The sequence below is a fragment of the Parambassis ranga genome, chromosome 10 (assembly GCF_900634625.1).
Source record: "Parambassis ranga chromosome 10, fParRan2.1, whole genome shotgun sequence".
NCBI classification, from domain to species: Eukaryota; Metazoa; Chordata; class Actinopteri; family Ambassidae; genus Parambassis; species Parambassis ranga.
The window spans coordinates 17,735,955-17,761,104 of NC_041031.1; the positions used below are offsets into that span (position 1 = coordinate 17,735,955).

General features: G+C 38.9%; 7 protein-coding genes and 1 long non-coding RNA gene across 13 annotated transcripts in view; 1 reads left to right on the forward strand and 7 right to left on the reverse strand.

The window, feature by feature from the left end:
* The window catches only part of LOC114443070 (signal-regulatory protein beta-2-like), a 62,899-nt gene extending 61,777 nt beyond the window's left edge, over nt 1–1,122 (reverse strand). The window contains exon 1 of the mRNA XM_028416975.1: nt 1,060–1,122. Coding sequence (XP_028272776.1) covers nt 1,060–1,117 — 58 coding nt within the window. The 5' untranslated portion in view covers nt 1,118–1,122. The remainder of the gene's footprint in view (nt 1–1,059) is intronic.
* A 23-nt stretch (nt 1,123–1,145) lies between these two features.
* Nucleotides 1,146–2,945, reverse strand: LOC114442348 (uncharacterized). The gene is made up of 6 exons (XM_028415809.1): nt 2,846–2,945; nt 2,424–2,750; nt 1,992–2,336; nt 1,765–1,887; nt 1,641–1,678; nt 1,146–1,536 (listed from the first exon to the last, which is right to left on the reverse strand). The coding sequence occupies exons 1-6, from the start codon at nt 2,886–2,888 to the stop codon at nt 1,414–1,416; spliced, it is 999 nt and encodes a 332-aa protein (XP_028271610.1). The 5' UTR covers nt 2,889–2,945; the 3' UTR covers nt 1,146–1,413.
* A 2,179-nt stretch (nt 2,946–5,124) lies between these two features.
* Nucleotides 5,125–6,235, reverse strand: LOC114442864 (uncharacterized). Its single transcript, XR_003671386.1, has 4 exons — nt 5,847–6,235; nt 5,601–5,726; nt 5,409–5,452; nt 5,125–5,340 (listed from the first exon to the last, which is right to left on the reverse strand). It is a non-coding gene; the product is annotated as an uncharacterized LOC114442864 (long non-coding RNA).
* A 3,710-nt stretch (nt 6,236–9,945) lies between these two features.
* Nucleotides 9,946–12,504, forward strand: LOC114442560 (uncharacterized). The gene is made up of 5 exons (XM_028416249.1): nt 9,946–10,010; nt 10,090–10,434; nt 10,538–10,876; nt 11,002–11,095; nt 11,302–12,504. The coding sequence occupies exons 1-4, from the start codon at nt 9,971–9,973 to the stop codon at nt 11,091–11,093; spliced, it is 816 nt and encodes a 271-aa protein (XP_028272050.1). The 5' UTR covers nt 9,946–9,970; the 3' UTR covers nt 11,094–11,095; nt 11,302–12,504.
* On the reverse strand, nt 12,459–14,762 carry LOC114442559 (uncharacterized). 2 transcript variants are annotated; one of them, XM_028416247.1, is made up of 6 exons: nt 14,444–14,762; nt 14,026–14,352; nt 13,539–13,898; nt 13,272–13,385; nt 13,132–13,184; nt 12,459–13,050 (listed from the first exon to the last, which is right to left on the reverse strand). In XM_028416247.1, the coding sequence occupies exons 1-6, from the start codon at nt 14,484–14,486 to the stop codon at nt 12,910–12,912; spliced, it is 1,038 nt and encodes a 345-aa protein (XP_028272048.1). In that variant the 5' UTR covers nt 14,487–14,762; the 3' UTR covers nt 12,459–12,909. The 2 variants fall into 2 exon arrangements, with proteins under 2 accessions (XP_028272048.1, XP_028272047.1); XM_028416246.1 differs by having other exon boundaries at nt 13,272–13,388.
* Nucleotides 14,763–16,272: 1,510 nt separating this feature from the next.
* LOC114442543 (signal-regulatory protein beta-2-like) lies at nt 16,273–19,428 on the reverse strand. 3 transcript variants are annotated; one of them, XM_028416220.1, is made up of 7 exons: nt 18,561–19,428; nt 18,318–18,388; nt 17,911–18,237; nt 17,410–17,769; nt 17,047–17,181; nt 16,893–16,945; nt 16,273–16,816 (listed from the first exon to the last, which is right to left on the reverse strand). In XM_028416220.1, exons 2-7 carry the CDS (start codon nt 18,358–18,360, stop codon nt 16,754–16,756), a joined length of 981 nt encoding a protein of 326 aa, XP_028272021.1. In that variant the 5' UTR covers nt 18,361–18,388; nt 18,561–19,428; the 3' UTR covers nt 16,273–16,753. The 3 variants fall into 3 exon arrangements, with proteins under 3 accessions (XP_028272021.1, XP_028272022.1, XP_028272023.1); XM_028416221.1 differs by having other exon boundaries at nt 17,047–17,076; nt 17,159–17,181; nt 18,318–19,428; XM_028416222.1 differs by having other exon boundaries at nt 17,159–17,181; nt 18,318–19,428.
* A 131-nt stretch (nt 19,429–19,559) lies between these two features.
* Nucleotides 19,560–20,392, reverse strand: LOC114442544 (ribonuclease-like 3). 3 transcript variants are annotated; one of them, XM_028416224.1, is made up of 3 exons: nt 20,285–20,392; nt 20,134–20,185; nt 19,560–20,050 (listed from the first exon to the last, which is right to left on the reverse strand). In XM_028416224.1, exon 3 carries the CDS (start codon nt 20,042–20,044, stop codon nt 19,613–19,615), a length of 432 nt encoding a protein of 143 aa, XP_028272025.1. In that variant the 5' UTR covers nt 20,045–20,050; nt 20,134–20,185; nt 20,285–20,392; the 3' UTR covers nt 19,560–19,612. The 3 variants fall into 3 exon arrangements, with proteins under 3 accessions (XP_028272025.1, XP_028272026.1, XP_028272024.1); XM_028416225.1 differs by having other exon boundaries at nt 20,134–20,188; nt 20,285–20,368; XM_028416223.1 differs by lacking the exon at nt 20,134–20,185 and having other exon boundaries at nt 20,285–20,350.
* Nucleotides 20,393–23,854: 3,462 nt separating this feature from the next.
* Nucleotides 23,855–24,677, reverse strand: LOC114442706 (ribonuclease-like). The gene is made up of 2 exons (XM_028416482.1): nt 24,670–24,677; nt 23,855–24,363 (listed from the first exon to the last, which is right to left on the reverse strand). Exon 2 carries the CDS (start codon nt 24,355–24,357, stop codon nt 23,905–23,907), a length of 453 nt encoding a protein of 150 aa, XP_028272283.1. The 5' UTR covers nt 24,358–24,363; nt 24,670–24,677; the 3' UTR covers nt 23,855–23,904.
* Nucleotides 24,678–25,150: the final 473 nt, after the last annotated feature.

Below are 25,150 nucleotides of genomic sequence, written 5' to 3' on the forward strand. Positions count from 1 at the left end.
CCACCTAAAGACCAATCCCAGCATTGTGGTCTGACTCTGATTTAAATGCACCTTATGTATCTATATATATCTCCAAACTCAAAATAGCAGTTTACCAGTCTAAATGTATAAGGCAGAATCAATGGGAGAGAGCCAGGTAAATAAAGCTGTAAAGTCGTAGTAGGCTGTCATAATGTTGTCAATATAACAAACAAAATTAACTCTATTTGTTACTAGAAAGGGATTTATTATTATAAATGGTAAGAGTTTAAAATAATTTTGAAAAAAGTTGGGTCACTAACAGTAAAGTAAGGTGATATCTGTTCCATTCATTGATTACATAAGAGCAATCCTAGTTGGGTCTTCAGTTAGGACAAGTTTTCCCTTAATCAGTACCTCTCATATCAAATTTTATCTGCGGTTACAAATGCAAAACAGGGATAAATTAAATATCTATGATAGCGAGAAAACAAGGTAAAAGACAAGAGTAAAGCAAAGGTCTACCTGGCAGGGTGCATTTTTATACACTCAAACCTGATCACAGTAAAGCTGGATCCATACTCCGCGAGACAAAGACATTTTTCCCCCGTGCAGACGTTACGCCCACAAAATGACGTCATTTTTTTGTCTCTGGCCCGCTGTTCCGCACTCTTGTGCACAGGGTCCGGGCCGAACTTTGTCTTTCAAGGCTGTGCGGCAACCATGCTGTGATTGGTCGGAATTTATTGTGGGCGTGATGAAAGTGGAGAAGCGCAAGATTCTCTCCAGGTATATAGGTAGGTGTATAAACAGCACTGATTCAACAGATTCAGATAAGACCATACTGGTTTTGCATGATGAGCAATAAAAGAAAGAAAGGCAAGGGCGATTTGTCACCAATAACTCATCTGACGCTGTTGCAGGCACCCTCTCTGTATAATGCCCTCTTGCCATGGCACAAGTCCTTGTGGTGTGTTAAAAAACTCAGTAAAGTCTTTCCTTATAGTTTAGTGGGCGGGCCGTATGAGGAGTTCTGCACACACACGTCTCGCGGAGTATGGTACCTCAGTGCGGAAAAGACCTTTTTTATTTATCTCTTACCACCCGTGGAGCGCGTTCTCTGCTCTTTGTCTCGCGGAGTATGGAACAGCCTTAACATCCATGTAAGAAAAATGTATGTTTAGAATATTTTATGTGGAATTGTTCAATTTCCAGTCTACAACATACAGTCAAAGGCTGTTGTTTTGTTATAAACACATGAGATAATACATTTCTACTTGATTCATTTTTTTTAATGTATTTGGAAGATAAGGAGCGGTGAAATCTTCAGGGCCCAAGCCTAAAATTTAAATAACATACACTCTAATAACCATATAATAACGATAAGAAACCTGCTGGATCTCGACACCCAACAACTAAAACATTCAATACTGGCAGCAAAGATCGGTTGTCTCACTACTCGAGCCCAAAAGCCTTGACAGCAGTGTAGATCCGCTCTCTCTCTGCTGTGACTGCACCGTTTTCAGGTTTTATCATGTTGAAGAGGACAACAGAATAAATCCATGTGCCATCATCTTTCTAAGAAAGAAATGAGAGAAATAAAATCAAAACATCAAAACCTTAATATACTTTGTAGATATTTTCATGATATAATTGAAATATTTAGCTTTGAGCACTTTTACCAGTTTAAGTTTCAGACCACCAGCATGCAGGTCCTCAGCTGGATAATGAAATAGTTCAAAAACAATGAACAAATATGCAGCACTTAAAACATGAAAACAAGAAATATGAGCTATTTCTATTTACCTTTGCAACAATCACACTTCTTCTTCTTAAGAGCACAAAGGAGGACAGCTATGACAACCAGACATATAACTAAGATGGCACACTGGAGAATTGTACCAACTTCTGCCTTCAGACTGCTGCTTTCTGTGATGTCATGAAAAGACAGAAACAAATCAACTTAAAGATTACACACATGCAACATGTATGTTTGTATAATTTGATAGTAAATTATGACTCAACAGTCAAACCTTGAACATCCAGCCTAGTTCCACGTCCAAATAAAATCTCCCCACATGTAGCCAAAGCACAGTAGTAGGTCCCAGAATCAGAGGAGCTGATGTTCTTAGAGAAGCGGTAAACACATCTCTTCTGAGAGTCAGATCTCTCCTCACATTCATCTTGTCTGTGTCCATCAGTGAAGATGATGTCTGCATGAGATTTATGAGATCTGAACCAGAACATGCTGAGATCTCCTAAACAGGATTTGCTCTGAGAGTCAGAGAGGACCGAACACTGCAGAGTGTCTGAGAGTCCTGGACCAGATGCTGCTGGATGCTGAACAACAGTGTAGTTTGATGTCCTTGGATTATTATCTGTTTAATTAAAAACAGTTAAAATATATTACCAACCATTTTTAGGAACATCTTTTAAAACATCTTGTGATACTTTGATTAGAATACCTTTTACTACCAAATATGTCGCTCTCCAGTTCGTCTTAATCCACTCTGTGACTGCACAGTGATACATCCCTTCATCCTCTTGGCTCACACGCAAAATTGTTAGGTTGCTAAAACTGTTGTTGAACTGTACGTCGACTATTGATTTAGAATATTCTGGTGCATAATCTGGGTGTGTAGATTTCCACAGGGTCACAATTAATTTCAACGTGTCCCCGGGACTCTGCTTGTACCAGTGGACTTCTCTCGTGCTGAGCTCTTCATTAAATAACATGCAGGTTAAAACCGCTGGTTCACCAAGCTGAACTGTTTTCACTGGAACCAAAGAGTCTGAATGAAAAGAAAATATAGAAAATCATGAAATAAAAGTCACATATTTAGTAAAAGTAAAATCTCAAAAGGATATTAAGACGAAAAGCACTTACATCCTTGATGTAGAAAAAGCAGCTTAATCCATAGCATGATCATCTTGATGTTGTTAGGAGGGTTGCTGGTGTTTCTGAAGGTGGGAGGATGGTTGTGAAATGCCAGACCACTGAACACGTGTGATTAAACACACAGGACACAAATTCACAAGAGCACTTCCTGCCACTTTAGGCGTAGTCAAAGGTTTGTGACATTACATGCTGTGCCTTGTGTTTACAGAAACTACCAACATTTCATATATAGTAATAAGATAATACAGGCACAGGCGCCTTTATTTGCAGTATATAATTGTGTATAATTTGCGTAATTAACCATGAATTAATGTAGGAAGAGACGGACACACATCTGTACAGTGATTGTTATAACTTAATATGATGCATTTCCATTAAGGTACTTGCTGACACTTTGTTGAAAAAAACGCAACAGAGCTCGTCAGAAAGGTCAGGGCATGAATGTTTGGTAGATGAGGTGGGACAATTTGAACATGTGCATTTAACTAGTTCTGATAAATGTCTTCCTGTGATAGCCATTAAATTTAGGTGTTCATCACATCAAATTACTGTGGGTATACAGTTTGTTGATACAGTGGATACTATACATCACATCTACAACATTTAAACTGAAAAAGGGAATAGTTCATGTGAGGTAGTGCACAACCAAGAACAGAATGAGATTTTTTTCTTGCCACAGTTTGCCTTCAAGTGCTGGCTCTGGGTCTGGGTCTGGAGACAAATCTGCTTGTTAAAAACAAATAAAATTCAATTGAGTTGAACCAAAAAAGAACTGAAGATTATTAATCTGTGTAACAAATTTCACATCCTCATCAGGATACAACTGATGTGATTCCTTTATAAATCATGCTAGTAAAACCAACATGCACAGCAGGAAGATACTACCTGTGACGTTCATGACTATCCAGCTGTCACTAAGCACATGTGCAGTATGAGTCATTTCTGAACAGTGTAAGAAGATATGTGTAGACAACGTACTTTAGTGTCCTGCTTTTCACATGTTTTTTTCCTTCCCCACACAGCGTGTTGTGGTTCGGCTTTCAACTAATGTTCAAATGTGAAGGGGCCTCTCACTCTGTCCTGCTTTTAACCTGGCAGCTTCTGAGAAAAGCAGACAGCGGTGTACATTCAATGGTTCCAACTGCTGTTCTGAAAGCATTGAATCATCATAGCATTGCTTCATTATCAGACAGGTTTGTTGTTAAGATTAACAGGAAGAGAGCTGATACATGCTCACACAAGGGAACTGATGTAAATGTAACTGTGAATAAACTGTCATTAAGGCAACACAGAGCAGCAGAAAAACTTGCCGGTCTCAGTGTTATTTACTTTTTCTGTAACTTCTCAAAGCAAGCAGTTTTTGATAAACAAATGAATTCATGCTTATCAGTCTACTATTTTTTAAGGGTTTTGACAGCTCTTCTTCTCTAGGACTGTTGCCCACAATACATATCCTGTTAAAGTACATTGTTAGGTCTGTTCTGAGTAAACAACTGCAGAGGTTGAGCAAAGGCTAAGAAATGGTCGACCACAGCCAGCAAGTGCAGATGCAACATGTGGCTTTGACATGAAAAAGACTTCACACTGCACTGATGGTCCACTAAGACAACATCTTCCAAATACATATAATGTAAATTTAGTTCCCTATATAAAGTCTATAAAAAATAAAAGTTAATTTTTTAAGGTGACAAGAGTATAGCAGAATTACTATAATAGCTAATTACTTCCTGTTTAATGAATCAGCATTCACAGAGAACCCTGGCCGCTCCCTCAAAAAAAGAACTTCTATATCTTATTTGTCAGTAATGATGGCTGTTTCATTGAAAAAGTGATTTTTGGATCTAAAATGAGAAACTACTAACATGCAGGCACCAGACATAAAACTTTCACCTGCCCTTCTACAGACAACTACAACATGTGGGAGTCTAAGAATGTGGTATAAGGATGTTAAAGATTAAAGATTCCTGCGGTGTGAGTTATTTATGAGATATGTATGAATGAGTCATGTTAAAACAGCCTTTCATAAAAATGTTCTTTATTTTTACTTTACAACTAGGAAGGTAAACAATAACAAAGTAAAATGTGAAACAACACAAATGGTAATTTTTACATCCTTGCAAAAATGTTCATGCAAATTTTGTAAAAATAAAAGTAAAAAAGTACTATTAGGCAACCTGGTTAATTGTGTAACAATTTAAGGACTAAGTAGTCATAAGTATCCAGTTTTACAGAAGCGTTATTGTAGCTGTTTTTTTTTTTGATGCACTAGCTTGAAGATGGCATTCCTGTCCTGCCAGGTGTGTCTCTAGAGACAGTTGACAGACGATAAGGATGCACTGCTATTACTTTTAACAGCACCATTTTTGTGGCAAAAACTAGTTTCTAGCTGTCACTTGACTGCAGTTTCTTCTTCTTGGTCCAACGATATGAGAATTCATCAGGGTAAAAACTGCAGCAGAATACGTCCACATGTCGTCATCTCTCTGAGAGAAAATGGTCACTTTTATGAAAAATGCTAATGATAAAGGAATTTTTATGAGATTAATCTTACCTTCAGTTGAAGCACATTTGACAGACCACCTGTTTCTGGAGAACCTGTCGACCAAATCATGACCAAACATTACTTTAATGTATGTTAATCACAAAAGGTTTTCACTGAATTTTACTACTACTTCAGTACAGACTCAGGACACATTTAAGTCCAATGTTTTCCCCAAATAGAATAAAAGTAATGTTTTCTTACCACTACCACCATTACAAGCCTTTATACAATAGATGAGGACAGCCATAAGAATCAGACTTATACACAAAGCAACACACGACAGGAGCAAAAATGCATCGGCCATCAGGGAATTCCCTTTCATGAATTCTGAAACATAAAGTTTAAAAAAAGAATCAACTGCAAAAGTCTAATTTACCAATCATATAATACCAACAACAGCCATTCACATTTTTAGACTGTTTTAGGTTGAATAAATGAATAAGTTACCTTCAGTGTTGTTTCCAGACACAACCCCTTCAAATGTGACCACAGCGCAGGAATAGAGCCGAGCGTCTGAGGAGCTGCAGTTTCTGAAGTAGTTGTAGAAACATTTGTTTGTTGTGTTTTTTTCATGTTCATTTATACGGTTAACTTCAGTGCTATTAAAACACGGATGCTCTGATTCAGTGCTAAAACGGAACACGCCGTCATCTGCTGGACATGTTTTGTTCTCAGAGTCGTGGAGGACTGAACACTGCAGTGTCACTGTGTCACCTGGACAGACTGGATCTGATGGAGGGGCTGCAGTAAGTGCAGGTCCTGAGAAACAGAAAAACAGTTAATATATGAAATATGTCAACATGAGCCAACTCTTAATGTGCACAAACAGGAAAATAAGGCACATGTATCCATTACCTTCAACTCTGAGGTGTGTCCTATTTATAAATGTTAGGTCATGTGAGGATGTTTTCATGCAGAAATAGACTCCTGCATCACCTTGTTCTGCTCTTTTAATGTACAGAACAAATGCTCCAGTCTCTTTTTCAGTACTGATGCGGTTATTAAAATGATCTAAGCTAGATGTTTTCCCTAAGATTTCAGGAAAGTTTTCAGAAACAACTTTAAACCAATAAAGGGTTCCCAAACCACCCCGGAGACATGTCAGTTTCACATCGTCTCCAACACGAACAGTTTGTGTCTCAAAGAGCTGATTTTCTGTACAATCTGTAAAAACAAACAGAAATTAAATTCTCCTCCTATTTTCTTTTTAAAATGATAAATACGAAATTAATCAGACATATGTTTGTCACATTTGTAAATGTACTTACCCCCTGCACTGAGCACCAGCAGTGAATAAAAAACAATCAGCATTGTTTCGTCGTTCCACTTGCGACAGCTTCTAATGTAGATCACAGTGGCAAATCGTTGATCTTAATGTTTTATATGAAGTGGGTGGAAATATCTCTGAGCAATCTGATTGGCTGGGTTTTTAAGCTTTTGTTTCGCTGTACAACCACAGAGGAAAATAATACACCATTATGAACACATGAAACAAAACCAACAACGGCTCTACAGTATTTCTCAGATGATCAACAATGGCAAAGGTTACACTTCACTGTGCAGTGTATCAGCCAATATGAACTGTCCTAATTGCAAATGTTGCTCAACCTGGTAATGACAACAATAACGAGCCTCAAATACCCCAAAGTTAACAAACTGACTGTTAACAAACAATTAACAAACTATTAATACTCAGCTGGTGACATTTTAACCTTGTTTGAGTAGAATTCTTTGGCACTATACTACATGTAGGCTAAAAAACTCAGCAATAAATGTGAGCTCACTCAATCTGACCAGAGTCAACAAATGGAGGTGGAGTGGGTGACTATAACGCTGCAGGAGGCTGGTGTCTGTGTCCCCTGTGGGACTTCATGACCTGTTACAAACACCTGGCATTTTGCCCGTGCCACATTCAAACGACCACAGGGGACAAACTGGATCTAGTTTTCTTTGTAATGCAGGTCTGGATTTGCATGTCATAACATAATAACCAAAGAACTTCAAGAAAAAGTTAATAAAAAGGGAGAGGAGTCAGAGCTGGATTTATAGTTTTTCACTCTTCCTTCATTTTTAGATGCCAGATGATTAACACTTGATAAACTTGACAATGGTTTAGCTTATCCCTTTCCACCCCAAGCCTATTTTAAGGCCTCAGCTTGGAAATGGCATGCCCAAAATGAATAGATTATATCTCAGCAACTACAAGCTGTATTTGAATAAAGGTTTTGTATAAAGGTAGTTTGTATGCCTCTGGCTCTTTGTAACGTAAGATGGCACAAAGCAAAAATGAACAATTTTTTCATGTCTGTTGAGAATCACACTTTTACAATGAATATCTTATTGAAATGGTGCAGTTGCAGCATCCAAGTTATATCAAGCTGTAGCTAAGCTACAGGTGGACATTATCTCTATTAAGTCTAATAAAGGGAAAGAAAATTACAGAAGGTTTAGTCCAACCTATGCAGACATCATTTCCAAGATGGCCGCCCTGTTCAGCCATCTTGGAAATTTTGAATGTTTTGATGAACCAAACAATATATTTCACTTTTAGGTCACTATTGGTGTTCAATTTACATCACTTCTTACTTGTATATATAGATTACGCCCAGATATTGCAGGTAAAGCCTCGATGATTATGCAGGCTCATAACTTTGCAACTAAGCCCTTTCACTGTAACAGTGACAGTTCTGCAATTCAACAACACCTACACACAGGAGTTTGGTACAGGGATGGACAAGATAGGTGACATTTACAACCACAACTGACTCACAAAAAAAAGTTGAGCTAAGTTGTGGCTGAGCTGAGCTGTCAGAAGATCTGAAAGCTGCTTTCTTCCTGTAATTGTCACTTCAGTCCTAACCCAGCTCAGATCTTTGTGTCACAGGGGGCTGGACTATAACCCTCTCACTCTCACAGTGACCTGCTTATTTTATCTCATAAGTGGAGCTCATGTTGCCTGTGTGTGCAGACCAAATTAATAAAAGCAGCAATGTTTACATGAACCTGTTCTCAGACATACACCATGTGCCTGCAGGGCTGATGGAGACATTACAGACCACATGGTGGTGGCCTCAAAAGTTAACTCTTCCTTTACAATATAATGTACACTATCAAACTTGAATTCATAAACCAAAACACAAATATAGCTCTTAGCGTAAGTTCAATCAGGAAGACTCTGTTTCCCATCATTCACCATTTATCCCTATCCGCTTCCTAATCTTTCTCCCTCTATCCCTCACTCCTCTGCTCCCCCTCTATTCCGCTCTCTTAGTCAGGTGCTTAATTGGAAGCACCTCCCTCACCAATCAGCTGTGGCTTTCCATCCCTCTCCTGACCATTCACAGCTTAGCACGAAATTTAAAAGTCTCCATCTCCTGTCCAGCTTTTTTCTGATCGAACCTGGCAACCCTCCTCCACCCCAAGCACCACCAGATCCATGCCGGTTCAGGCCTCCTATCTCCTGCCCTCCAGCTCTCCACCATCACCAGGTCTAGACCCCGGGGGGATCTTCTGATCCAGCGGCCTCTCCTCTTGCCTTTTCCCCCACCCTTTTCGGATGTGGTCTTCACGACGGGGTCTAGGACGCCAATGCACATTCAAACTTTGTACTTAATAAATATTTCTCATTCAGTTCGCTGAGTCTCTCATGATTGAAATGCAGTTTGGCTCGTGGGCTCTGCTGTTGAAATGACACACTTTCACTTTTACTATTAGCTCAGAGAGGGCAGATAACCAACTATGACTACACAAGGACAGATCAATGTGACCCTTCTACATTGTATATGAGCACATACAAATAACATGTAACAATCAAGTACCACAACTAAAGTAGACTTAAATTTCCGATATACCGCATCCCTTCTTGTACTGCTAACCTCAATACATATCCTGTTGATTCACATAGTCGAGCTTTTCTTGGTAAACCATTCAAATGGCCCACCACAGCTTTTAAATGTGTACCTGTTGTTTGTTGGCTTTGTCCTTTAGGCTCTGTATAACAAAGAGACAGGGTGCAACTGACAGTTAATAAAACACTGACACTGATGAGTCCCTTATGAGAGGAAGACAGCAACAGCAGTATCTGTTGGTAAGAGACCATTGAGAGTATGATTAACAAGACCCATAACTGACCAACCACATTAGGGCTTTTTTTTTAGTGTCAGATAGATCTTTTTCCCTGTCTACGAAATCCAGTCATGGTCACCCAACAGATCACAGTGAATGACTTTTAAGGTGTAGCAGTTTTTACAAACTGGTCAGGAGTTCCAAGCAAAAACTCCTGAGCCCACCTGGCTAAATAAAACTCCCACACCTGAAAACTACCACCAGGACACACACATTACTTAATATAATTTGAAGAGAGAAATTAATATTTGATTGATTGTTCCTGTTCTTGTTGAATGTATCTTTAAATAATAAATTCTCTAGTTCTAAATTCTGGGTTAAGGAAAAAAACTACACGGCAATGTGTTTCAGCCAATCAGGATGATTTCTGCTTTGAAAAAAAAATGCATCACCTTGCTTTTGATGACATTGGTGGGAAGACAATTGTGCAACATTGTACTACCACAATGCTCGGACTGGCTGCCCTGATTCTTCTGAGTACATTCTGTAAGTGCCTTTTATAAATCTTAAACCGTATTAAACAGGCATGTTATTTGCTAACCTTGTCATTGTTTGTGCTTTTTAGCTCTGGTTCAGGCCCTTAGGGTTCCTCACCAGATTTCACTGACTGTGGCTGAACGTGGAGATGATCTCACACTGACATGTTCAGTCCCAGGCGTTGAGGTTGGATTGTTGTACTGGTTTAAACTGAATTTTGAATACACAGTTGAAACAGTGGCTATTGGAAGTTTTGACAAAATAACACTTGAAGAACAAATCGATAAATCAAGATTTAGGGCGACAAAAGTTGGTAATGTATATTCACTCATCATTACAAATGTAAGCCCAGAAGATGATGCAACATACATCTGTCAGGCAGGATCAGCTTACACAATGACAATTGTAAATGGCACAGTTCTCGCTGTGAAAGGTAAGGTATATTCATTTTAATGTATTTGCTATATATACTGTATGTTTAAAAGTCCACACAATTATGGTTTATAACCTTTCATGTGTTTTTGGGTCACACGCAGATCCAAAAAGTCAACAGAAGCCCATCTACATCAAACAAAGTTCTGATGTGGAGTCGGTGCACCTGGGCGACACTGTAAACCTCCAGTGTTCACTGTCATCCTCATGCAAAGAACACACAGACCAATGTCCAGGCCAACACAGTGTCCACTGGTTCAGAGCTGGGTCAGAATCCCGTCCAGGCATCATTTATAGTGACAGTTCCAGCAGAGAAGAGGAAAGGACGTGTGTGTATCATCTGTCCAAAACTATAAGACAGTCCTCTGATGCTGGGACATACTACTGTGCTGTGGTCACATGTGGACAGATCCTGTTTGGTGACGGAACCACAGTAGAGACACGTAAGTAATTATACTAAATATTCTTACAGCAACAACTTACAGCATTTAAAAAACAAAACACAAAAACCTTTAATTCCTAGATGTTTGTAAAGAAACGTTAAAGTAGTGAATTCTTCTGATTTTAGGACAAAAACTGGACCCAGCTGTTGTTGTGCTCGGGATTCTGTTGGCTCTATGTGTAATCGTCATCGCAATCCTGATTTTCTCAAGAGACTAAAGGTAAATTTAGCTTTGGGGTAAATCTATTTACATTTCTGTGTTCTTCCTAACTGACTAGATATCACATCTGTCTGTGAATTATATAAATATATCTTTCTGTGTGTAGAATACTTTTGAGTGCCACGCTGTTGCTGCTAAAGCTGCCTTGACGTTATTTTGCTTTGATATCACAGTTCTAATTTTCCACCCTCCTAACTCTCTTTTAGGAGGGTGTCGAACAGACCTGCTACATCACTGAATATCATGAAGAAAAAAATACTGCAACTATCTATTTTCAAGCCGCTCTCTAGCAAGCTTCCTGGGTCATTCTCTCCTCCCTTCCTTTTCATACTTGCTTGTACTCTCTTTAACCTCTCTCTAGTTCTCGTCAGCTGATTAATGGAAGCACCTCCTTCTCCTATCAGTGATCATGCCCTTGCTCATGCAGCCAATCACATTCGAGCATAAAACTCCTTAATTCAGTTCCTCTCCACCACCGGCAGGTCCAAACCCTGGGGGAAAATCTCTTTAGGCTTCACCTCCCTTTCTTCCCCCTTCTCAGATGATGTCACTTCAGGGTCTAAACACCAAAACGCATTTATTGTACTTAATAAATGTGCACGTTCTCGTAACTCGTCCCTTCTGATTGAAATGTATGTTGTACAAAACTAGTAAAACAACAGCCACTTAACTTGATTCTTGCAGTTGTTTTACTGCCCTCTGCAGGCCAGTGGTGCTTGTTGGTGATTTAGTGAGTGAATACCACCACTGACTATTGTTGGATGCATAGAACCAGCATTCAAAACAAGAAAAAAAACAGATTCATATACTCCAAATCATCAGCTGACATAATAAATCTGGCAAGTATAAACCTTAAATCTATTAACTTCATGGAAAAAGTGGCATACGCCATACCACAGAGGCTTAATTCCTGTCAAGTGGTTTCTATTTCTACACAAGAGCAGCTGCCAGGTGCAACAGGCCTCTTACATAGTTTTCTTCATTTGTTATGACAGAGCATTCAGATTCAATCACTTTTACATTAAATATAGAAAACAGCTCAGCTAACCACCACCAGTAAATCAGATGATCACATTATTCATTAAATGTGACGCATAGTAAATTGAGTTTAATGTTAGCTGTGGTAACCCTGTTTTTGTATAATGCATTATGTAAATTTGTTTACTGCTGGACTGCTAATTTAAACAATTACTGACAAAAGTGACAATCAGAGCCATTGATTAAACTTAAGTGATAAATAGCTACGCCAAATTAAGTCACCTATTATGCATTAAGGTTTGTCAGTCGAAGCCAAATTATCAGGCTGGTGTAAAACACCATGTCTAGCTCTGGCTGTTAAAAAAAAAACAAAAAACATGGTGGCTACTTCAGAAGTATAATTTACTTTCAGTTCTGAAATTTTCGTGAAACACAAGCACAAGCAATTTTCATTTCCTGCGAATCAACACAAAATACAAGTTATATGCAGGTGGGTTTATCAGGCCAATCTTAAAACTGTGATACATTTGTGTTAAACCTGTAACACATTTTTAAACAATGTTGTAGCCTAACCATAAATAAATATAGAGCAAGACAAATATATTTTAAACTTAAAAAGTCATAAGCTTAGCTGTTTCTCCACTTACAATCTGAACTGCAGACAAACACTTTAAGCAACTCTTAAATCCCATTTGTGACATCTAGTTTTACATAAAAAATAAGCACACAAACAAGTGCTCAAGTACTTTAAAAAAATGTCCAGCAAGGGGCTTATGATCCACTACTGCTACTCTACACCGATTGATGAAAAAACTACAAGCTAAACCAGTTGTGTGTTACTCTTCATACCCCAAAATCCTGACACCAGCATAGACGCTCTGTTCCTCGGTGCCTGATTTTGCACCCCTTCTTACATTTCGGCTGACTTTCTTCCTTGTAAAATTTGGCATGGAATAAACCAAGAGGTCTTCATTTGTCTGTAGAAACATATAACCAAATTTGATACAAAGGTTGACGTGAACAACAATTTACCAACAGTAAGTTTTCAAATAACGTACCTGTTGTTGATCATCACTGGATGTTCCAGCACTTTGTTGCAGGGCAACAGCTGCTGTGTGGTACAGTGGAGACAAACCATGATTAAAATCAGCATGCACAAAAAAGTAAAATGCAAATGAAGAGTAGATTGACTCCTTACCACTCAAACACTTATGTTTTTTGATGTTGTAAATCAACAAGGCTATAACAATCAGACTTATAACCAAAGCAACACTCAGCAGAAAAAGAAATGTAGAGATCCCCTGACAATTGGCTGCTGAAAAGAATAAACAACAAAAGTGAATAAGGAGTAAAACAATATTATTATATAAGTAAACAGTAAGTTATATACGTAAACAGCCCATTGTTTTAAGCTGATATTTAAGGATTTAATTTAAATACATTTCCAGGACACTTGTGCAGTTACCTTCAAAGTCCACTTTTGCTCCATTTCCAAAGAAAATCTGGCCACATGCAGCCACAGCACAGTAATAAGTTCCTTCATCAGAGGAGCTGATACTGTTCCTTGAGAAGTTGTAGACACATTTCTGCTGAGAGTGAGCATCGGGACTCCTCTCACAGTTATCTCCACTATTTCCATGCACATAAATCACACTCGGATGAGAACCATCTGATCCGGCTCTGAACCAGAGCACACTGTGATTCTCTGCACACATCTGAGGATCAGAGTCAGAGAGGACTGAACACTGGAGAGTCACAGGGTCTCCTGGATGGACTGGATTAGATTGAACATCTTGAATGACAGCAGTGATATCAGGTTCATGTCCTGCAAAGCAGTACAACGAGAACAAGTTAAAATGATGCCACCACTCTAACACTGTGTGTATTTATGTTTGCAAAGTTTCTACAAATAAAAAGTTGAGCATTAAAAAGATGAATGTGTCTCTAATTACCTTTGACACTGAGAAGAGTAATATTTAACAATGTTGTTTGTAGTTCCAGTATTTCTTGACAGTAGTAAAAGGCAGTGTCACTCAGTTGTGTTTGGGTGATATGGAGAATAAATGTTCCAGGCTCTTGTCGTGCTGTGATGTGAGGAGTCTTATTAACAGTCCCCTGATCAAAAGTGTAAGTCGCTCCTAAGACTTCAGGCAAGTTTCCAGCAACAAGTTTGTTCCAAAACATGAATCCTGAAGATTCAGATCGGCGGCTACATCTAAGAGTCACATCTTCTCCAACATAGACGGTCTTTGTGACAAATCTTTGGATGTCAGCATATCCTGAAAGATACATAAGAAATGATACACAAAAATCACAAACAAGGAAAATAACTGAAACAGAAGTGAAACTGGAATCTGTACATGTCCTTACCTCTAAGGGGGAACAGAAGAGCAACAAATAATATGATTAACATTTTCGAAGCGATCCACTTGAAAAGGCTCTTTATTTCAATCGCACAGCAGGAATTATAATCTTCACTGATTCTATCACGTATGCAGAAACAATAAAGTGGGAGGGATCTATTTTACCACAATCTGATTGGTCTGCCATCTGGCTTGCTTTTAACAAAACCACAAAGTGGAAATGGTCTTAAACAGAACTTTCATGTCTGCATAAATACTCACAGGGGCAGTTTAATTTTGGCTCAGTGAGTCATGTGATTCATTCCTACAAATCACACACATATAGATTTCTTGTTACTGCTGCTACATAAGAAAGGAAATGACATACTCTAAAGCAGTGGAAGTGGCAGAGAGTCTGACCCCAAACATACTGGTCTAATGTATTAAAAGCTAAGTTTAACATACACTCTTGGATTACATCAATATTACATATTTATTGTAGCAGTAAATATGTAATATTGATGTTAGTGCTTCCTCTGTGTTACACAGCTTTACACACAAATAAACCTAATTTTTTCCTCTGTGCACTGCTGCCACCGTTTGGTGAGAAGCAAGGTTGAAATGAAAAGTTCCTTCATTATGACAAATATAGAGAGGTCTTACTATAAGTAAAAAGAGTAAATTATAAAAGAAAATATTCTTTTATAATTTACTCTTTTTACTTATAGTAAGACCTCAAATTCAGCGTTAATTACAGGCGTGACTGCCTTGAGTGACAGGCAGGTGCCCAACTCGCATCATAAGCTGCAAGCCTCCAAGACTGCCCGGCCACCGCAGCTCCATTCGCACTCCACCTCTTTGCATGTATTAGAAGTTCAGGCAGACTATAACACTGCCACCATGCTGACGGTCAAAACCATCTACAAGGCTTTAAAATGGCTCTTCAAGAGAACTACTGGTGACATAATGGATGCTCAGTCAATAGTTACATACAGTCCAAGGTCTAACCCAGCAGATCACTTCAGCCATCTCTGAGGCATTGGAACATGTTGAAGTGGCTGAGGCGATTTAGGGATCATAAGTATGACCAATCATTGTTCATAAGCTAGTAGAAGTTTTTGAAATGTTATTTTAATCATCTTGACCACTGTAGGGCAGTCTGAGTTCAATGTAGGGCACCATATAGTGAACTCATTGGGAAAACAATTCGGGCCATTCGGACACTACTGCCATCTTTTTCTGTTGCTATTACTTGCATCATTACTGTCGCAAATCAAGCCAATCTCTGCCAGTTAAACAACCTATGTTGACACACAAAACAGTTCATATTACATTCCTTAAACGAATCATTATGTTTGTAAGACAGGCAACGTAACTTCCATTCCTGTTCTTCTCCCCAGTCCTCACAATGCATGGCGGTACATATCGCCAATCTAGTGATCATCGGTTGGACACTACTATTCATGATGCATGATATATAAGATCTAAAAATTCTCACTAAACATTCGGACAGGACTACAAAATGGTGAAGGCACTATATAGGGTCATGTATAGTGATTAGGGAGTGATTTCAGACACAGCTAAGGAGTTTCTTCTTGTTATATTAAGGAACTGAAAGAGTTGTGAAACAAGATAAAAACCACTTTGTTTATTTTTAGGTACCTGTTTTTCACTTTTATGCAACAACTTACTTCTCTGTATGTGTACGTGTGAAAATAATATAAACCTAAGTATATTCCTGTTATATATTTACACAAGTGTGACAGTCTCCTGTAAGATAAGTCTTTGAGCGCCTCAAAGACAGCTGAGGCGCTCAAAAGTTCAGTAAATTACAACACATCCAGATATAAACCATGGTCAGAGTGGAATGTTTATTCTGAATAAACATTTTACAAATAAAGCTACTGGACCAATTACACACACTTTCCTGCTATTATTAGTATTAGGCTATAAAAACAGACATTTCTACGAGAACACATAGCTAAGATGACCACATGGAAAAAATGCGGAACCCTAACTCAACAGCAGTTGAAATTAAAATAACACTGCACGTACTTCTTGTGGTTTTTGCACCTCCACTGAAATATCCTCTTGGTTTACAAAGATAGAAAAAAAGAAAAAAAGAAAAAACAGACCAGACCAGTCACAGTCTGTGTACTAGCTGCTGCATGTGGCTTTGTTCATCACTGCTTAAACTGTCAAGCAACATATCTTTAATACAACAACTAAAAGACTAAACATGCTTGGATCATCAATAATTTCACACGAAGCAAAGATGAAGTTCAAAATTTGATGCCAAATCAAAAGCTTGCTTCTCTATTTCCACTTTTTATTTCCATCACTGCCAGCTTTTCTCCACAGTGAAGACAACAGCAGAATAAAGCTGTATGTCTTCAACGATCTGAGAAACAAAAATGACATGAGACCAAATTCTCATATAAAAGCACATATTATACTGTATCTCAGATATATCTTACCTTCCTGTCGTGCAGAACACTATGGGCTGTCACAGTGTTTGTGTGCAGAACATCTGAAATACAAAATCCAAACAAATGCCATCAATAAATACCATAATTTAATACTAATCCAATAAAATCACATTCTGTGAGTGAGTGAGGGATATTTTCTTACTGTCAAAACAACCGTGCTCTCCTTTTCTAGCTGTGTAAATGAGGACACCCACAACAAGGAGATTTATAACTATGATGACACACAGCAGAGAAGCTAATGCAGTGACACTTACAGACTCATCAAATGGCCGTCTATCTGGTAAGACAAGAAATAAAATGTAGAAATCAGTTTAAGTATTTGTATGTATAATGATACATCTTAATATTCTGCTACCTATTACATAAAATTTGTCATTGTGAACTTGTAAAAAATTAAGTGAATAAGGAGTAAAACAATATTATTTTTAAAGTAAACAGCCCATTGTTTTAAGCTGATATTTAAGGATTTCATTTAAATACATTTCCAGGACACTTCTGCAGTTACCTTCAAAGTCCACTTTTGCACCATTTCCAAAGAAAATCTGGCCACATGCAGCCACAGCACAGTAATAAGTTCCTGCATCAGAGGAGCTGATACTGTTCCTTGAGAAGTTGTAGACACATTTCTGCTGAGAGGGAGCATCAGGACTCCTCTCACAGTTATCTCCACTATTTCCATGCACATAAATCACACTCGGATGAGAACCATCTGATCCGGCTCTGAACCAGAGCACACTGTGATTCTCTGCACACATCTGAGGATCAGAGTCAGAGAGGACTGAACACTGGAGAGTCACAGGGTCTCCTGGATGGACTGGATTAAATTGAACATCTTGAATTACAGCAGTGATTTCAGGTTCATGTCCTGCAAAGCAGTGCAAAGAGAACAAGTTCGAATGTTTTTAACCAAATGATGCCACCACCCTAACACTGTGCGTATTTATGTTTGCAAAGTTTCTACAAATAAAAAGTTGAGCATTAAAAAGATGAATGTGTCTCTAATTACCTTTGACACTGAGAAGAGTAATATTTAACAATGTTGTTTGTAGTTCCAGTATTTCTTGACAGTAGTAAAAGGCAGTGTCACTCAGCTGTGTTTGGGTGATATGGAGAACAAATGTTCCAGGCTCTTGTCGTGCTGTGATGTGAGGAGTCTTATTAACAGTCCCCTGATCAAAAGTGTAAGTCGCTCCTAAGTCTTCAGGCAAGTTTCCAGCAACAAGTTTGTTCCAAAACATGAATCCTGAAGATTCAGATCGGCGGCTACATCTAAGAGTCACATCTTCTCCAACATAAACGGTCTTTGTGACAAATCCTTGGATGTCAGCATATCCTGAAAGATACATAAGAAATGATACATTTACCCAAAATGAGAAACGCAGAAGTGAAACAGATTTTTGTGCATATTCTTACCTTTAAAGGAGAACAGAAGAGCTGCAAATAATATGTTCAACATCTTCTGAGAAATCGAGATAGCCGTTAATCTGAACCACACCGAAAGAATATTAAACTAAATGTTATTCTGCTACATAGAAAAAAACAATGAAGTGGGAGGGATCTATTTTACAACAATCTGATTGGTCTGCTATCAGGTGTGCTTTTAACAAAAGTGGAAATGGTCTTAACCAGGACTTTCATGTCAGCATACATACTCACAGGAGAAGTTTATTATTGGCAGTGTAAGCCAGGTAAGTTAAGTTGGGATAATCAGATCTGTAGACACGACAGTGAAAGCACTCAACATCAACATCTGCACATTAACATCTATTATAGAAAAAAACCTTTAAACCAGCACAGTGATTTTTTTAAATTGCAGACAAGATCTGGCATCTTGGAAACAATATGAATTTAATGAGTCATACTTAGTTTAGAAATCGGTGTACATGTTCCAATGCAGGTACTGTCTGTTCTTACTACTGTACCTGTTTTCAAACAAGATGGGAAAAAAGATCCCCTCTCCCTGTACTCTGCTGCCATCTTCTGGCAGAGGATTGGCTATGTGAAAATGAAGCAGCTTTTCATTTTCTGGGACTTATTTTGATACTGTATATGTACTTTTTGCTGTTCAGGCTTTGTCAGATTCCTTTTTAAGGTTAGATTTTTATGCATGACTTCATAGATACAGAACTATATTAAAAAGAACAAAGTTTCACTATTCACCTGCTGCTGTGTTTTGGCAGCACGTACAACAGAACTGATAAAAATGTTTGTTGATCATAGTTCAGTTTCAGGAACTATGATCAACAGTGAACTGTAAACAGTCCTCTAATCCCAAAATGATCAAAAGCAAATAAGCTAGTCTGTGTTACACTGTTGGCAATGAGTAATATTGATTTACATAAACAACACACTGCATGACCAGACATGCACCAATGATTAACAAACCTTATGACCAGTTCCAGAAATGCAAACTTTAAGCTTCCTCACATCCAGTTTAAATGACATCCTATCATATCATAAAGTTGGATATAGATGAAATGATGATATAGATAAACATGCTTGAACTTGGCACATGCAGCATTATGTTTATGGAACACTGTGGTGTACAGTGAAGAACAATGGCAATTGGTATCAAAATGTATTGAAATGAAAATGTTATTTACAACTGCACTGTCAATCATTGAGAATGAGTTTATTACAAAGCAGACAAAGCAATAAGCTGTCAAAATCACTTTATTCAACCAGACACTTCAGTGTACAGCAAACAATCAGTTCACCACCACAATATCTCTGTCAAAGTGCACAGGAAGGCGGTTTTCACATCTGATTGCAATATAGCTCGTACTAGGTCTTCCGCGGTACTGACAGTGACGAAGCCTGGCACCACTGTTTTTCAGTGAACAGATGACAACTGGAAAGGGAATAGTGCTTCTGGTCATATCACCATACGGCACTCCTGCGCCCTCACAGATTGCTCTGACATGGCCGGTGGTTGATAGGATGAAGGTGTTGGTCTCCTTGCACTCATTGCTGCCTGTTTTGCTTATTCCTCTATCATTTATCACCGCATCACACCTGTTAGCACTCATCTGAGCATTAATATGTTGCTCTATGAACTTCTTATAACGATCATTGAGAGAGAAAGGCTGAGAGAGCACAGTGGTGGAAAGCAGCAGCAAACATGCCAATGGGATCCTCATGATAGCCTGATGAAGAAAATGTGGGAAAATATTTCAGACTGGAGTACAGATGATTAAAGGATAGTTTAATATAAAGCACAAAAACACACCTTTAAAGTAGATAGGAGGATGGTCAGTTCTCTTTTGTTAAACTGTTAAATTCTGCTAAGACAATAAAAAAGATACACAAATTTAACAGATGTCACAAAACAAAAAGAACTTCAAAAAAGGTACTGCTATATCACAAAAAGAGGTACTCACCTGTACATCAAACAGCGAGCAGTGGTACGCCTGTGTGAGCTGCCAAATCATTTATACTTGGCCCAACAACACACCAGGGGTGGAATTCAAAGGTTGCCCAGCTGGTCAAACAAATTTTTGCTCTGTTCTCGGAAATGTTTGGAGAACTACGAACTTGAAAGGTTCACTTGGAGAGTGATCGGTGACCATCTGTCACGAACTAACTTCAACCAATCAGATTAAAGAGTTGTAGAAAAGAAAAACAATAAGCAGATCTTTGATGGCCAGCAGTTAGCATGCTAATAATTATACCTATCACAACAGTATAAAACACACTCATTAGCCTGAAGTGAAATGGAATTTTGAACATATTGTCAATGTCAATGTCAATGTCATCTTTATTTTTAAAGCACATTTATAAGGGCATCGCCCACCAAAGTGCTTAACATTAAAATACATAAAATAAACTCAAATTGATAAAAAACAAAAGAAATAAACTGCAGTAAAATACAATAAAACAAAGATACAATCATAAAACATAAAAATCCCCAAGAGCTGCTAATACTCAGGCAAAGGCCAAGGTGAACAAGTGAGTCTTAAGTAAAGATTTAAAAGTGGTGAGGCCATTTGCCGACCGCACAGCTAGAGGCAGAGCGTTCACAGAGTGGGAGCCACGACTGAGACGGCCCGGTCACCTCTAGTTTTTAAAAGATATCGGGGGACCTCCAGAGCCGGGGCCAGCCCATGCAAACACTTAAAAACGAATAAAAGAATCTTAAAATCAATTCTGTGCTTCACCGGTAGCCAGTGAAGTGAGGAAAGCACTGGCGTGATGTGCTCGCGCTTTTTGTCCCGGTGAGAAGGCGAGCCGCTGCGTTTTGGACCAGCTGAAGCTCTGACTGTCCAATTCCAATATATAGGGAGTTGCAGTAGTCTAAGCGAGAGGTTATAAAAGCGTGGATGACTTTCTCTAAGTCACTCTGACTAAGGTATGGCTTTACCTTAGCAATAAGCCTTAGTTGAAAGAAGCTGGACTTGACCACTGAGCTCACCTGCTTGTCCAATTTAAAAGCACCATCTACAATCACCCCGAGATTCCTTGCATGAGTTTGTATGTTTGGCGCTAGTGGGCCAAGGGAGCTGGCAAGGACCTGGACTAGGTCGGGGCGACCAAACAAGACAACCTCAGTTTTGTTTTCGTTTAGTTTCAGAAAGTTTAGGTGCCTTTTATGCCAACATGGTGCTCTAAGCGAGCCAAGAGAATCCTATGGTCTACCGTGTCAAAGGCCACTGTCAGGTCGAGGAGAATTAAAATGGCACAGTTGCCAGAGTCAAGGGTTAGTAAGAGATCATTAAAAACTTTTAAAAGAGCAGTTTCAGTGCTGTGGAGAGGCCTAAAACCAGATTGAAATGGTTCACAGACATCGGCTGTTTTTAAAAATTCTTGGATTTGAAAAGAGGCTGCACCGTGGCATGTTTAAAAGAGGATGGAACAGATCCAGAGCTCAGACACAGATTTATAAATTGTAAGCAAAAAGTGTCAACTGTGCAGAAGACCTCTTTAAAAAGACGGGATGGAATGCTGTCAGATTGGCAAGTGGCAGGCCGTAATTTTTAACAATCTCAGTGAGGTGAGATAGTGAGACAGGCTCAAATTTGTCAAAGACAGCGGAGCTGGGAGAAAGAGCTGAGGGGTCCTGGGCAGACTGCGAGAGCGGGTGTCTAATTGCTAAAATTTTATCAATAAAAAATTCCTTAAAAGCCTCGCACAGGGTAGGAGACGGCTCAATACTGACAGCATCACATGGATTAACCAAAGAATCAAACACATTAAAAAGAACCTTAGGCTTATGAGCATTTGCAGACACAAGTGCGGAGAAATATTCTGTCTTTGCAGCTTTAACAGCCTGCTGGTATGATGTGAGACCGTTTTGGAGGAGATCCCACGAAATTTTTTTTTTTTTTTTAAGTTTGTCCTTTTTCCATCTCCTCTCTGCCTGCCTACATGAGCGTCTGAGCACACGAGTGGACTCGTTGAGCCAAGGCTGTTTCTGCGGCCTTACAGGCTTGAGAGTCATGGGCGCGACTGAATCCAAAATCTCGGAGCAAAGTGAATCAAACATCATTACACAATCATCCACACTGTGGCTGCTAAGATCAAGGGAATATAAGAAGGAGTTTTTAAAAGCAGCGGTAAACAGCTGGGGAGTTGAGGGGTTAAAAACACGGAGACGGCGAACGGGAGCGCTGTTCACGGTGGCGGGTGCAGGCACAGAGAGGGAGAATAGCACAGGTAGATGGTCTGATAAGAGGGAGTGTCCGATTTCAGTTATCTGTACATCCAGCCCATATGACAGCACAAGATCCAGAGTGTGGCCTTTCTCATGTGTTGGCTCCAAAACGGACTGCGTGAGATTAAAAGAGTTGTTACCTTATTGTTACCTCCAAGTGTGAACATAAGAGCAGCACGCAATATCAACATTTTCAGAGGAATCTGGTTAAGACAGCAGTTTATTTCAATCACACTGTGATTTTTTTTTAAACATAGCTCTTGCATAAAAATGACCTGGATGTATGCAAATTATCCAGCCCGTGTGATAGGTGGAACTGATAACAGGGTGCTGAAAGTGTGGGTCAGCTAATATCTGTAAACAATAGAACACCTCAGGTAAGGCACCTTCTCTTTGGTTCTTTGACCACTGTGAACTGTCCAGCATTCACCTCAGGTGATGGGTGGGATATCTCCATTGTTAGACAACATTTTAATGATAGTGAATTTTAATGTTAATAATTCTGAATTATTAATTACTGTCATTAGCCATATGTACAGTCTGAACCTTCACACACAAACATATGATCAACTCACAAATGTACACATGCTAACTTTAGCTAATCAGATCCTGTAAGATCAGATCAGAGAAGTAGAAAATGAAACCCAACATGCACAGATCTTTGAAAGACAGCAAACAGCAGTTACCACAACAGGCCAATATCACATTTTTAAACACACCGATTGGTCTGAACCAATGATTTGGCTTAAGAACTTCTTGAGAACTCATCTGCTACTAGCTACTAGATGAAAGAATAGCAAATGTCATCACACATTTTTTCTTGCCGTTAGCATATCAACCTCCGACATCCTGTGAAGTGTGGGTGATTTATTCTTAGTATTTAGCCATTGTGTTTGGTCAGGGGGAGAAAGATATGGTTAGCCACAGCTCTGTTTTTCACATCAGCAAGTTTCCCAAGTTGTGCAGCAGAATACATTTACATGAGACTCTTATTTTTAAACTCTTAATGACAATATTCACAAAACACAATACACTGCTGCTGAATTTTAGTTATGGGGAAAAAAGATCTTGCATGCTGTCATTATTTTTAGATGTTTGTCTGCAACTGGCAACCAGATTCTACTTTCTTGAGGCACATTTATTCAGTTTAGTAGTTCAACAATGAACATTGATCTACAGGTTGTAACAACTGCTATTATTGCAGAGGGACTACAAGACAGTAAGTGTGGCACTTGCCTAAATCAATCTGCTAAATATGATTCTAGTATGTAGATGACTACTTAAGAACCAGACATAAACATAAGCAGTTCAAAGTTTATTTGACAAGAAACAAAGGCATACATCAGTTGTTCAGTCAATATAATCAATGTCATTATCATAGTGCACAGGATATCCTTTAATACATGCGATTATGATTCTCTTGTTGAGTTTTTCACCATCATATTGACACTTGGACTTCCCTTTCTCTTTCTTTCCTGGCTGTTTCTTCAGTTTACACACAACAATGTCAAAGTGCTGAAGGCTTATGGTCATGTTTTTGTTTTCCTTGTAGGGCGCTCCATTTTTCCCACAGACAGACTTCACCACCTCGTTTGTGGCTAGGATGAAGGTATTGGTATTCTTACAATTTCTGTTGTTGTTAATTCCTCTTGCTTTCATGACATGGTCACACTCACTGGCACTCATCTTCTGAATGACATGCTGTTTTATGAACTTGTTGTAGCGAGGATTGGTGGGACCATCCAGACAGAGATAAGTGGCAGCAAGCAACACCAGCAGAAAACAGATGATCTGGACCCTCATGATTCCCTGATGAACAGACAGGAAAATTGATCATTGATTTAGGGCAGTAAAAGAGGTTACTAGTAGGTATTTTGTGCTGTTTCTCAAAGTACCACTTGAGTGAAATTTACAGCAGAAATAAACATACAGGAATTGTGTTTTTGTGCCTAACCTTAACTAATTGTGTTAAAATGCCCAACTGTGAGTAGAAAAAGAGGCAGTAATGATCACCACAATAGCTGGAGAAACACTTAAAATATCTGTGCCAGGAGGTACAGTAACAACACAAACCTACAAACACTGGGTGAAAATCTACTGCAGCCATCAACCTACCACCAATGCAGACTAGGGTTGGGCAGCATTAAGGTATTAAGGTATACCGGCAGGGCACACAGGTAGCGACGGTATCATTTTTAATACCGTCAATAAAAAAATGCAATCCACTTATATAAAAAATTAGGATCAAATATTAAACATATTTTATTTGATGCCTTGTGTGGTTGAATCTTCAGTTTTACTTCAGTAGTATAATGTATTTTACTTTTGGAGACGTTTAATAAAGTTTATGAACATGACGTGACAGCGCGGAGGAGAGCGAGCCGTAGTCGCACCTGTGACCTGGTCCCTTAGAAGAACACTGCTGCGCTTTAGAGGACGAGCCAGAGCTGAGCTGGTGTTTAGTTTCTGAACGGTGTAGGCACAAGCCAACAGTTTGGTACCGTCTGAGCCTACATTTATCATTTTAATTGTTTCCATTAGAAAAACTTGGCAGGTTTTCAGTTTACCGGACAAGTATTTTTATTACCATGCGTAA